Consider the following 13,980-nt stretch of genomic DNA (forward strand, 5'->3'; position numbering starts at 1 on the left):
ATAGAGAAGTTGAGCTAAGGGCAGCCGGGCTGCAGTGATTTAGACACACTGTGTGCTGACCTGCGTCTATGTTTAATTCATAGCAGATGAGCAGAAATAGATGGATTACTGTTCCTAGATCTGTGTTAAAGCAGAAATGGGTAGGAGTGGTCAGGTTGGTATGCTAGTCACATACCTGGTCCTGGTATAGAGTTAATATCTGTGAATGCGCTGTTGTGCTGAAAGTAAGAGGATGCTTCATTTTTAAAAAGCAAAAATCGTGATTATTGTGAATGGGGCTACTTTAATTGAATTTTACATTTTTTCTGTTTTATTTGAGCTGTAAAAAGCTGTTAAATAATCATTTTTATTGTCATTTTAAGGTTTTTAGTGTTTTGTCATGGCAAAGAAGTAAAAGTATAAAATTTAATATAACACAGAAAAGGATTTTGTTCCCCACTAAATTCGTTTTAACGTGTACTGTTAATGAATTGTGGTTATACCATTGAAACAGTGAGAATTTTAACGTTTAAGTACCTCATTATAACCCTGATTTGTGCTTTTATTATTATTATTATTTTTTTTAGAAAAGTGGAAATTCATTATTTGTGGTAATCAATATTATGCCACAAATGTAACACCACTATACTTGATGAATTTGTGCACATAAATGGTGGTGATGACTTGACTTTTCTAGGTCAAATGAATGCTCCTCATATGATAAGACTTGGCATATTGTACCAAAAATCAATAGCAAGTAGTAAAAGGAGATATTCAGGCTGTCTGTACTAACATTTTCAAATCAAGGACAGTACTAGGAACTAAAACGAAAAAACATTTAAATAAAATAAAAACAATTCAGTACCTTATTTATTGTATCAAAACAGTTTTTCACTTCACAGTGCGAAAGGAAAGAAAAGCAATCTGAAATCCCACCTCTTCACATAATCATTCTAGTCATCATCGAATTGTAACAATTTGTTCAAAATCACTGATTTATTCAGAATCGAAACTGCCGTGAGACATTGAATCATTTACTAGATTTGTTTCAAATATACTAACAAGGACTTTAATACTAATCCATTCAGGAACGATACAAGCCAGTGTATTTGTGTGCGAGTCATGGAATCATTCCCTCAAACGATTCGCTTTCAAAACAATGATTCACGGTTGTTGATCGGTGACGCAGCATTTGATTCTGTTTTGGCTTCGTTTGAAACTGTATTCCACGGTGGGTTGAAACTGGAAAAGTAACTGGCAATATCTTGTCTGAAATGTAAGTTACTCAAAGTTGACTTCTTAACAGCTCTCCACTCAATGGAAAAAAGCACGCTGGCGGTTTTATCAGGCTCTCTTCAGTGATTTAAGAAATGGTAAAGATCTTTTTTACAACCTGAGGGGCCTACTTCTTTTTAACAGGACATTGTTACTAACCTGTCAAAACGAAGCTATCCTTTATAAAAAAAAACATTAATTTGATATTTGATTGAAATACACCATTACGGTTTCATTAGCTCATCGATTTAGCAGTAATCTCATATCGGAGACCATCAAGCAAGTTACATGCAATAACCTGGGGCTAAATGTTAAAATATGATCCAGACTAGCTAATGACCCTATTACAATCGACCCAGGAAGCTGAGGAAGAGATTCTCCAGGTTCTGCGGTGCCTCATGCAGGCTGCCCTCTGCTGTATCATCATCCTTACTATTACAAACCGGCACGTAATTCATCCAACCAGCACAACTATTAATGTAGCAAATGAAAAAGAGAAGATGGAAGGGGAAAAGCCCTCCATGTCTCCCATATTTTTTCTTTTCCTCTCATTGTCCGTCTCTTATCTTTCTTCAGCTCTATGATGTAAGAGGTGAGTGTCCACCATCAATGACCTATTAAATCAGGCTTCATTCCCTCAATTTCTTCGCCAAACAGGCACCAGACCAAAATGTCTGTAGAGACTGACGGTCAGAGAGAGAAACAGCACACAGGCAGACCGACAAATAGGGAGAGAGGAGGGACGAAATAGAACCGCCCCAATCAAAAATTATTGCAGCTCCATGAATGTGTCCTGTAAATGTTGGCATGCTAATTGTGCATTTATAAATTTTTTTAATGGTTTGTTAATTTACCTCCCACTCTATGATTGCACTCGAAATGAGTTAATGACTGTGGAGGGAGAGTTAACAACATGCCCTGGCAGACACAATATTTCCCTCTTATTTATCAACCTGGCCTGGGAGAGAGCCTGAGCAGCTTTGATTGAATGAAGAGGATGCCTGCCGGGTGAAGAAGTTAAGCTATAGGGACATATATAGACCAGAACTGTAAAAATAGAATTCATGTTTTAATATTCTTTTACCCCTAAAAAAAATATAATAAGACATAATTAGGAAAACTGCATTCAGTTGGATAACAATTTTGCCTTTTTAAACATAAAAAGAAATTGGAAAAACAAAGCAGTCACGCTATCTAAACTAACAACACACCACAGTGTGAAACACTAGTAAAAAAATCTGTTTTTCTAAATCCTAATATTGGCTATAATTCAAAACAGACTCACTAATCAGCATTAGAGAAACTACTTTGAAACTGTATAGTGCAAATTACAAGCTAATACTAGTTATAAGGAAAACAATTTCATATTATTAAAGGATCAGATTTTCAAACAGAATTTAAACCATTGTTTTTTTTGTTCAAAATATTGATTTGATTTTCAACACATTTAAGGGTTAAACTACAATCACAAGTTTTAAAATTGAGCTACATTACTAGGTACTAACAGCAACTAAATGCTAATTTTATATTTTTAATAAATAGGCTACTATTGTATGTGTATATATATATATATATATATATATATATATATATATATATATATATATATATATATATATATATACATGTATGTGTGTGTATGTATGTGTGTGTGATTATTACACTTAAACACAATAAATAAAACTAGGCATGCTTCAAGTTCTACAACAAAGTCAGAAGCATAGTAATTTTAGTGAATGCTTAACTTATTATTTTGATATAAAAAATGAAGATGAAGTATTCCACTGAGAGTGAATTGTTTATTTGAACTTCTTGATTTTCATGAGCCTGGTTTATTAAAATGAACCAGATTCCCCAATTCTACATATGAAAGAAAGCACAGTGTAGGAGAGTGCATTTTATTATTCGCTACACAGTAAAGCTGTGTGTTGAATAAAAATGACCTAAAATAGTAACCTTACTGAAATGACTACTTTCACTACTTCTAGTTATTTACTGCCCAAGACTGGCCTTCTTAAACATAAAGCCTGTCTGACGGTAACATTGACGTATGACCTGCATGCAGTGAATATCGGGAAATGAATAAACAAACACATAAACTAGATAAGAGACTGGTGCTAATATGGTTAGTAATGTCTCTGGCACTGTCCATTCAAGTAATTTCCTCCAATCTTCCTCAGCAACAGGACATGACTTGGCGACATATAGACGAGAGGCTATTGAGTTGCTAGACTGCTTGTGCTGTAACCCGGGCAATGAGACAGAGAGCAATGCTCAGCAGTTCAGCTGGAATCCTAAACACATTGCAAAGGTATGTTTGTGTTTCTTAGGCTATTTGATGATAAAATTAAAGAAAATAAGTCCCATTTAAACTTCAAAATGTATCAATAAGGTTGATGCTCAAACCTTCAATTTGCATAACTTTTCAATACTTTTAACATCTTTTCATCAAGGCTGAGATCTGACCTGAATAGGGAGGGAAATGACTTGGGAGGCACTTTAAAGCAACACACTCGTAACTTACTCCACTGGAACTCCACTCCACCCCTCACTAAACAAGCCACTCTATCAGTAAATGCTAATCTCCTAATTAACAAGCTAATTAGGTAATTATGGCTTTGCAGAAGGATGCCTAAATGAATTATGACAACACAGTCACTGCTTTCTGAGACACCTGTGGGCCCCTTTTTTTTGGCTGTCACTACAAAAAAAAAAAGTAAGGTGACAGCCTGTTCAGTTTTCAAAAACTTCATTCTCCTGAAAAAAAGATGTGTATGTTAGGAGACAGGGGCTATTTGTTTTGAGACTGTCAATTAAACCTGTCAGGTAAGAACGATTATTTGACTAATTAGCACCCCTATATGCATAAATAAGCGATAAATAATTAAATACTGAAGACATAAAAAGGAGCTATGAACAGTAGTATTGCGCTAGATTTTTATTCATTTTTAAATAAGCAATAAATAATATCTACATCATTATTTAACATACTTTTCTTATGTAACTCATTTTTATGGACCCTTTTCACAAAATTTTATGACACATTTTACAGTTATTAATCCTTGCAACATTTTTAATATTTTCTTTTCTTTTTTTTTATATGTACTGTACATTTATAAAACTATACCTAGTGTTACATTTTAAATGTCAAAAAACTAGTTAATGCTGCTGCATAAGTGTTTCTAACACAATGACTGAGGGAATGTCAGGAATTGGACATCTTTCACTCTTTCAACCAACTTAATCAGTCTCTCTATTTTTTATTTTTTTTTTAGAAATGCTATCATGGATTTTTTCTTTTGCTTTTGGAGCAAATAGGAACACAAAAATTATATTTGTTGTAGTTTTCGTTCATCACTATAAAAGTTTACCCAACTATGATGACTTCATCTTCTGAGAACCCTGCTAATGTGAAAAGGGTCTGTTATGCTTTTAATGTTTTTTATTTGATGTCTGATAAGATTTTGATGCAGAATCTGGTATACGCATACCAGATTCTGCATCACAATCTTATCAGACATCATTATTGCAATATTTATTTATTCGTTTTTTTGCGAAAGTTTTTTGCGGTCGACTTTTTTGGCATGACAAATGCTAAGACAATTTTATTTTTTTTTTTGTGGATAATGTTTTTCTCTCCAAAAGTAAGAGTAACCACTTGGGGTGAAAAAATAGTATGTGTAGGACAAAAAAAAAACCTGGTGTAGTAAAAAATAATCCTGAACGGTGGGTTTCTGTCCAAGAGCAATAATAATAACAACAGTTACTACTGACGACAGCGAGGTTACAATGGCCATATTTGGGAGAAACTTTGGCTGATATTTTCAAGAATCTCAGTATATAGGCGTACTGCGCTTTAAGTTGGCTGAAGCAAGTGGGCAGTAAACATCCAATAATAGAAATTGTGTTTATGTCATTATGTAAGCATGGCATCATGACCACAATAAGCTGAAGTGTCTTTTTTTCCCCTCCCACCAAAAGATTTGCTGTCATACTTGGGGAAAATGAATTATGTTGACATATGGCTGAAAACAATGGTGGAAAGGCATGCAACGTAAGGCAATGAAGAATCATGAGGTGTTGTGGAGGAGAGGATCTGGAGCTGTTCCTTTGAGCCCTCTATGACAGGTATACAGAGCCACCTGACAGCACAGTATTTCAGTGATAAATGCAGTGGGTCTGGGACTTCCATTCACTAAACTCAGGAGTGTGCTGGGCTGATACTTCAAGGTCAAGTGAATATGAAAGAGCTGAACCACACAGCTTGCTAAAAAGAACGAGGGAGCGAGCGCCTCTTGTCTGCTTCCTAACTTCGATAAATGTTATGTTGCTTAAATTCATGTGACGTGCTTATAAACACAGATGTTGTGTTACAGTGTCGTTTCGTGATTTTTGGATGTTTGTGATTAAAAAAATTCATAATCTGTCAGCCACACATGCTATATTCAATCTAGTTCATTTACACACTGATAATAAAAATGACAACGACTATATAAATTAAGGTGAAACACACACGCACACACACACATGCACTCAGTCGCAGCCAAAACAATTGAATTACAGTGCTTGTGGCATGTTGTCTTACTCTGTGATATGTGTGAAATGGTTAATTAAAGGTGAGCTCATTATTCTTGCTCAGGATCCAGTAACTGTGTTAACATGATCCATGACTAATATATCACCCACTTATTGCACCCGAAGAATTTAATCAATTGCTCTGAACACCAATTCATACACAAGAGTTGAAGTAAATATGCCACTATAAATTCTACTGTTTGATCTGTATTGTTCAGGAGGATTGATGTGTAAATCAAAAGCCAATGGTTGTGTATTAAATATGGTGCTTATATCAAACTATTACAGAACAACATCATGTTGTAGTGTATTTAGGACCATATAGCCGATATTGTCCGTCTGATATAGCCTAAATGTCACATTAAATTACTCTACATAATGGAAGATGTAACTCAAACATTTATATAATATTTCTGTATTTATCTGTTAAAAAAGTAATTCAAAAGCCAATGAAATTCTAAACAAATTCAGAACAAATATATTAAACAAGTTAAAACCAGTGTGTGTGCGTACATAACCATATTTTTGGGACCAATATATATATATATATAGGTCTATGGAATGTCCCGATTAAGATAACAAAATGTCTGTGTAACATTCACTCAAGTTTATGCAGCAAATATGCAGCAAATTCACTTTAGTTATTAAATTATGCAGTCCACAGGTACTTTGGAAACGAGGTTAAAAACACTTGTCAGTTGGAACAGATTTTTAATATATAGATGAAAGACTTGTGTGGATGTTATATATTAAACTGAACATTAGAAACTGCTGATTCAGACCAGTTCTGTCACTTAACATTTATTAACATAATCACAAAGCAAATTATAGACCAGACATGAAATCATTTTTAGTTTTAACTTCTTAAAACTGTAGTAAAAATGTGTTCATATTTAATAAGTGAAAATGATCTCAATCCGTTACAGCACTTTGTGATCTCATTATTCTATAATCAAAACCATGTCTACATATATGTACTTACATTTTGGCATCAAAATAAATGCTATAAATTGAACATCATGAAGCTCCAGGCATGCTGACAGATCCTTCTGTGCTTTTTGCATTGTTTATCCTGAACTGGTTCATCCCAGACGAAGTTTTGATTTTCTGCATATCTGATTATTCACTCTTTAATTAGCCTGTGTAAATTCCCCGTGTTGAGTGTGTCAGTGATGGAGGCAATCCACTGGGCCTTCAGTCAGATCATGCACTACGGAACGGGACTTTCTGGTGCCAGCTTTCACAAATTCTCAGCGTAGCATCACATGTTGGTGCCTTTGGAAGGGTGTCTGATTGACTTTCTTACTGTGCAAAAATTAACAGCTCTGTTTCCTCGGTATGTGTCTCTAATTCTTGGTAATTAGTCCCATCACATCAGTGGCTGCCATGTCTCGAGTGCCACCCTGCCGAAATGCATTACCTCAGCTATGGCACCAGAGGATTTCACTGTGAATATTAACAGGTACATACAGTGTCTCGTGGCAAAGTGCAACTTTTTTCACTCACAAATAAAATGAAATTGGCTCATTTGTAACAGCTGATTAAATTAGCGCAATAAATATTGTCCGAACGCTTTCGACCACTAAATATAGATTATTACAACATTATTTAAATAGATGAAATTACAAATAAAATAATTTAATGCATCAATGCAATAAGCAGTAGAAGATTAAAAAGTTGAAGTTTCTCATAGCCTAAAGATGTGAACTGTAAACTTTAATAGAATGAACTAGGCAATGAAACAATAGTGCTTTTAGTCAAATATAGCCTACACATAATCAAATAATACAAATATGTATAGTGGAGTTACCACACACACACACACACACATATATATATATATATATATATATCCTTTGTAATAGTTTTTGGTCTGTGATGAGCTCTTATTTACCTCAGCACAAGAACAAAAATCCAACAAAACGGTGTAGGTTTATGATTTTGAACAAAAGACGCCTATTTTAAATCGCAACAACGCCAGCCTACGTGAAATGTAGTGATTTGGAATCGAAAATACAGTGGTTTGGCGGGAAAACCACAGTGGGTTTAGGAAAGCGTATGTAAGAAGCGAGGCAACCGGAGGAAGGCGCAGATATGTTTCAGTGTGTCTCTTTGCTTTAAGCCCACCGAGCAGTCTGCTACCATAGCAACTGCCGAGGAGCGCCGCCTGCTTTTGCAGTAGATGTCACCCGTGGCAACGGCCAATCAGAAGTTGATATCTCTCTGTACAACCGTAGCAAAGGTATTGAGCTCTGAAGGCGGGCGTTCTTGCTCAGCGGGAGCCAGCCGTTGGTCCTTGGGGCCGTCGCTCAACCACGAACCCCTCGCTGATTGGTTCGCGGCGTCTATTTCCAATATTATAAACATGTCCTGCTTTCCTGCCCCTGCGAGCGCGGCTTGTTGGAGGCGACCATACTGTGGTGTAAGGAAGCGAGGGGGCCCGTGCAATTCATTATTAGTTTGAATCAGACAATATAAAACTCCGACCTTTTGTTTGTTTTATTGGAAATGGTTATAATGTAACGGCATCTCAATGCACGAGCGCGCTTTTAAATGAGGCAAGCGTAAAGTGGAGACTCAAACGCTGTTGATTTGATGCTCTGGTCTCATCATTATCATCACCAGCAGTATCATTAGTAGCTAACTGGCGTTTTGTTTTCGGGGGCTTCGGCGAGAAGTGACAAGAATCTAAGACCCCTCCTCTGCAGGGCGGAGCGTGCATTTTGATGTCGATTTTGTATCTTTTTTTCTTCTCTGACACGTCTGCACTGAGTGAATGGCATTGGCACATTGTCAATCGCTCACTACTGCTGCCATCAAACAACATAAAGCACACACAGCCCGCGCGCTCGACTCATAAATTTCCGCCAGCAGATATTTTTGCGCTTCGCTTTATGGCGCGTGATTAATTTTTTCGCCAGTTTTTCTATTTTCCCTACTGAAAGTGAGAAAACTTTTTTTATACGCTTTTATATATTTTTTCCTACAATCTTTATAGCTCTGGTCGCCGGTGCTGATGGTTTAATTTATTTCACTCGGCTTCTTTTATTTTCTTATATTTTATTTTTGGAAAATCTTTTCAAAGGCAATATTTTTGCCTGTTGTTCACACTCAGTGTGCTTATTTTTAATTACATAATCATTAATTTTGATTCATTGTTACTTTCCATCAGAGGCATGGGATGTTTTGCTTGCAACTCTTTGTAATACTACGGATTTGTCCAAGTTTTCCAGAAGTGCACAAGGCGAAATTATCCTAAGAAGACCGCAAATAAGAATCCCAGACATCTGCAAAGGACCCCAGCTCTTCAAAGAAAAAGACAAATTGGCATGAAGATTCAGACAGGATTGAACGGGCAACCACTGTCCCCTGAACGCTGAAGTTTACTTAAATAATAGGCACGAAATAGCATCGCTAATTTTTCTCCGATGGACATTCATACAGGAGGATCAAAGACGATTTAAATCTTTTCCATAAAGTGATTCCTGGGACATCAATTCCACTATATTTCATCCAGCGATTTATCGTATGTGCTGCGTTGCTTCACGGTCAATATTTTGTGCACGATAGCGACCCGTTAACCACCGCACATGAAATAAACAAGTTGTTTTTGCATGTGCATTATCCGACTTTATTTCACCCATCTCAGTGACTGAGCACGAGCGCATTGATTGTGTTGCGGCGGACTATGGACGAGCAAGCCCGGATCATGCAGGCTCTCGGCGGTGTCAGCCTGGCCGGTCACTCGGTACAGGGAGGCATGGCTCTGCCGCCTCCACATGGACACGACGGAACCGATGGGGATGGAAGAAAACAAGACATCGGTGACATTCTGCATCAGATCATGACCATCACCGACCAAAGCCTGGACGAGGCGCAAGCAAAGTTGGTGCATTATTATTTTAATACACACGTTTATAGCCTATTGTTTTGTCCAGAAAGTCTTTATATTCACGCGTTCTCATTTTATTTGTAAAATAGCTTATAGTGCTTCCATTCACACGTTACAACAGCTAACTTTATCGTACAGTACTGACCACTCATTGAAAATCTCGTCCCAACTCTAATTTTTCACAAATGTTAATATAGTAATACCTTGAGAGCCACGTTTGCATCTGAACTCCAGGTGGCCGTATCACAGGTTAAAATGACAATGTCTCAAATGATAAAGTTTAGACAGAATATCATAGTTACTTTTCACTAAACGTGTAGCTGATATTAAACAATAGCCTCTGAGAATGATACATAGGTAAAGTAGCATACTCAACACATGTGGGCATCTCATTAAAAGTTTCTACATCACACTTTCCTACTTCTAAACTTAAGAAGGCCTTGATACTTTTACAGCCCTTAGCAACTACACAACTTTTTTGTTGACAATGAATAGAAATATTGGGTACTCATTTTAAGTAGCTTTGTTTTGAACTTCTGTGATGTGTGTAAAGCCAGCTTTGCCTGTATGCGTTCATCACCTTTAAACGAATGCAGTTTAAGGTTCAATTTAAACTCGAGACTTGATGTCTTCTAAAGTTTTAATGCGAACGAATTATGAGTTTTAAGTGACTATATATCAATCTTGTCTCTTGCTCCCAAATGGCACAGGAAACATGGGCTCAACTGTCACAGAATGAAGCCAGCCCTCTTCAGTGTCCTCTGCGAGATCAAAGAGAAAACAGGTAAGATAATGCATACCCGAACAAAAGGGCAAAATTACGCACAGACATCTCAAGAAGAAAAAAGCAACAATACAGTGCCAGTAATCCGTCAGACACCGCCATCTTTACTGGTGTTTCTTTCTTTTTTTATTTGGTCGTCAGCGGAGTCCAGTTGTACCAAGCCAAATCCAACATCCACATTTCTGTTTCTCACTTCTGAGAATGAATAGTAATAATTGGATTTCTAAGAATAAGAGTGTGACATATGTAACGATGAGCTTCCCCCCCCCTTCTGCGTTGCATCGTGAGGCTGAACTGAGTGCCTTCTTCTGGGGGCATGTATGAGAGAAGCACCCCGGCAGTCCCCTTGTTTACAGCGCGCTATTCTCACACCATCCATTTAATCTTTCAAGACCTACACTTGGTGAATTGTTAGGCATTTATGCATCTTCGGGATACTCTGCATTTGTCATTGAGGATATGTTTTGTGCTGGGTTGGTGTTGTATATCAGGCTTGTTTTGTTTAATTGTACTACTGCGAGCCCAGTGAGCGTTTACGCGTGTTCGTGGTTCGGAGCGCGGTCCAATTCCTGCGCTCCTCTGCCTAATTATGCGACCAATTTACTGGATAATTATTGGCAGTATCGGCGGTCCTGCAGTTAATTATTGCCCCCATTTTATTATGAAAGACGCCAGCGCTGTGAAGGTTACATCGTTCCCCGACACGTGCAAAGACGCTTGGCGTTATAGTGCCGTTGTTGTTTTTTTGTTGTTGTGAAAAAACGAACGTGTTATGATCAGGAATGATCGATATGGCATTTATTATTACTTTGATGTGAGCCTAACTTGTAATAAATAAATAAAAATAGATCATATAGTAGGCTACACATGGGCAAATATTTAAATTCTAATAATATTATAATAAGTTATGCAATTTATACTCAATACTATGTGTGTTAATCTGGATTTCTTTATCAGTAATTCAATGCAAAGTGGTTAACAAGTGTAATGCACTACTTAAAAATTAAAGCTGTAATTAAACTTGATTTAATGGTTAGTTATTATTATATTAATTTACAGTGTATGACTTAACTGACCACTGACGGAGACCCAAGTGTTAATATTTGTTTGTAAATGTCAATATTTAACTAATACAAAACATTGATCCTGAATGGCAAGCTTACTTGATCACTAACACCATTTAGGGACCTTTTATAAATACATTTTTGTGGCAGAAGCACAAACGCATGTTATTGTGCAAAATGTTTACTTTCCTGTGGCTCGTGTGTGACATCACTTTATTGTAATTAGAAGTGTGTTATAGAAATGGAGACAACTATTTTTGAGTGCATATGAAAGTCTATAACAAACCGAAATATTCTATTTCCACCTTTACTGACACTCAAGCACCTCTGAAATAGTCTGTCGCGCGCGCACTGTAAATGATGTCCAATGACCGATACAACATCAATTCAGCACGTGCGTTACCAAGGCTATACCGCCTGCCCCAATGACACGGAACATTAGCATATGTCATTGTCTCACAAAAGACAGTTTTTTTTCTTTGAGGGAGAAATCAGCACCCGTTGAAAGAGAATTAGTTCAGTACGTCCAGTAGCTTAGTGGATGTAATTTAATGTGCAGTTTTTCCTTTATGCTGCGACGGTTAACAAACGTGCGTGATGTGCGCAAAGGCGCGCGCGTTCTGCAATCATGCAGGGCGCAGGTATAAAGAGAGAATGGCCACATAACCAGATATGCAGAATCCAGAGAGACCCTAAGATAAGGGGCATTTACCAGGAATGTGCATTGTGTATTTCTGGATAATGCGGAAGGAGAATAGCAGAGCGAAACCTGTAAGGTGAGCCCAAAATACAATGGCAAACGCACTGAATTAGACTAATAACTGTGCTTTTGTCTTTATTTTTTAATTTTTAGCATAAGAAAATAAAAGCTTATTTTATAGCATGTTGACATGTTTTGAGTGCTATTTAAAAAAAAAAAAAACTTTATCATATGTATATGAATTACTTTATTAATAGGTTCACAAATGACACATTTAATTTTTGAAAAGGAAAGAGATGGTCAATTCACATACTCGAGCTTAAACCTAGTTTTTGAACAAAGATGAATACAGTAGTGTAATGGCATTCAGATATCAGTTCATGTGTTTATCATATCTCTGTGTGGTTGTATAGGCAGACTAATGCTTTGCCAGATTTGTGGCCTTTGTGTGGCTTATAAGCAGAAGTGACTGGAGGAAGATCATAAAACTTAATGAACTTCTCGGCCGTTGGAGGTTTCAACTGCGGGAGGGCAAGGCAAGGCCCTGATCCACCACCCGGTCTGCTTGAGTTGTTCTTTATGCCTGTTCAGTAATGGAGAGAATGAGAAAAAAAGATAAAGAAATTAATTACTAAATGTTATAGCTGTATCGTGACAGCTTAAAGTGGCTACTGTTGTGTCTCAAGAAAAGATGAATAGTTGCAAGACAATTTTTTTCTTCTTTTACATTTTGTGATCTGGTGTGAGGTGTTTTTTAAATACTTAAATATATTACATTTAATATTTACTTAAATCACAGTACTCCTGTAAATATATATATATATATATATATACATATATATATATCGAGATGGTCAATTCACATACTCGAGCTTAAACCTAGTTTTGAACAAAGATGAATACAGTAATGTAATGGCATTCAGATATCAGTTCATGTGTTTATCATATCTCTGTGTGGTTGTATAGGCAGACTAATGCTTTGCCAGATTTGTGGCCTTTGTGTGGCTTATATGCAGAAGTGACTGGAGGAAGATCATAAAACTTAATGAACTTCTCGGCCGTTGAAGGTTTCAACTGCGGGAGGGCAAGGCAAGGCCCTGATCCACCACCCGGTCTGCTTGAGTTGTTCTTTATGCCTGTTCAGTAATGGAGAGAATGAGAAAAAAAGATAAAGAAATTAATTACTAAATGTTATAGCTGTATCGTGACAGCTTAAAGTGGCTACTGTTGTGTCTCAAGAAAAGATGAATAGTTGCAAGACAATTTTTTTCTTCTTTTACATTTTGTGATCTGGTGTGAGGTGTTTTTTAAATACTTAAATATATTACATTTAATATTTACTTAAATCACAGTACTCCTGTAAATATATATATATATATATATATACATATATATATATATATATATATATATATATATATATATATATATATATAATAACTTGTTTGCTTATGAGTGAATTGTGTGTTTGTGTATGTATAGGTGTACTCATGCAATACTTTTCTTTCCAAAGTCTATTCTTGTGTTTTAACAATTATCCATTATTTGCTTACAAATACAGTTAAATGTAAGCACATTTATAGCATTGTTTATGATACATTTTTCAATTTAATGTTGCATTGTACAAGTATTTTGATTATTTTAAACCTACCTCCAGCTGTTGACTGTGCTTCCATGTGCACCTATCATGTTACGTTTAATAGAGCTATGT

General features: G+C 36.4%; 1 protein-coding gene and 1 long non-coding RNA gene across 10 annotated transcripts in view; both read left to right on the forward strand.

Annotated features, from left to right (window-relative positions):
- The first annotated feature begins 1,163 nt into the window (after positions 1–1,163).
- LOC107550573 (uncharacterized) lies at positions 1,164–5,323 on the forward strand. The gene is made up of 3 exons (XR_001604676.1): positions 1,164–1,255; positions 3,435–3,565; positions 5,236–5,323. It is a non-coding gene; the product is annotated as an uncharacterized lncRNA (long non-coding RNA).
- A 2,908-nt stretch (positions 5,324–8,231) lies between these two features.
- Positions 8,232–13,980, forward strand: part of pbx3b (pre-B-cell leukemia homeobox 3b) — an 88,756-nt gene continuing 83,007 nt past the window's right edge. For 5 of the 9 annotated variants that reach the window (XM_016231878.1, XM_016231880.1, XM_016231882.1 and 2 more), the window contains exons 1-2: positions 8,232–9,714; positions 10,432–10,505. In XM_016231878.1, coding sequence (XP_016087364.1) covers positions 9,518–9,714; positions 10,432–10,505 — 271 coding nt within the window. In that variant the 5' untranslated portion in view covers positions 8,232–9,517. Of the gene's footprint in view, positions 9,715–10,425; positions 10,506–13,980 lie in introns of all 9 variants that reach the window. The other 4 variants (XM_016231877.1, XM_016231879.1, XM_016231881.1 and 1 more) reach the window with 1 other exon arrangement.

Source organism: Sinocyclocheilus grahami, unplaced genomic scaffold, assembly GCF_001515645.1.
Source record: "Sinocyclocheilus grahami isolate Dianchi unplaced genomic scaffold, SAMN03320097.WGS_v1.1 scaffold401.1, whole genome shotgun sequence".
In the NCBI taxonomy this organism is placed as follows: domain Eukaryota; kingdom Metazoa; phylum Chordata; class Actinopteri; order Cypriniformes; family Cyprinidae; genus Sinocyclocheilus; species Sinocyclocheilus grahami.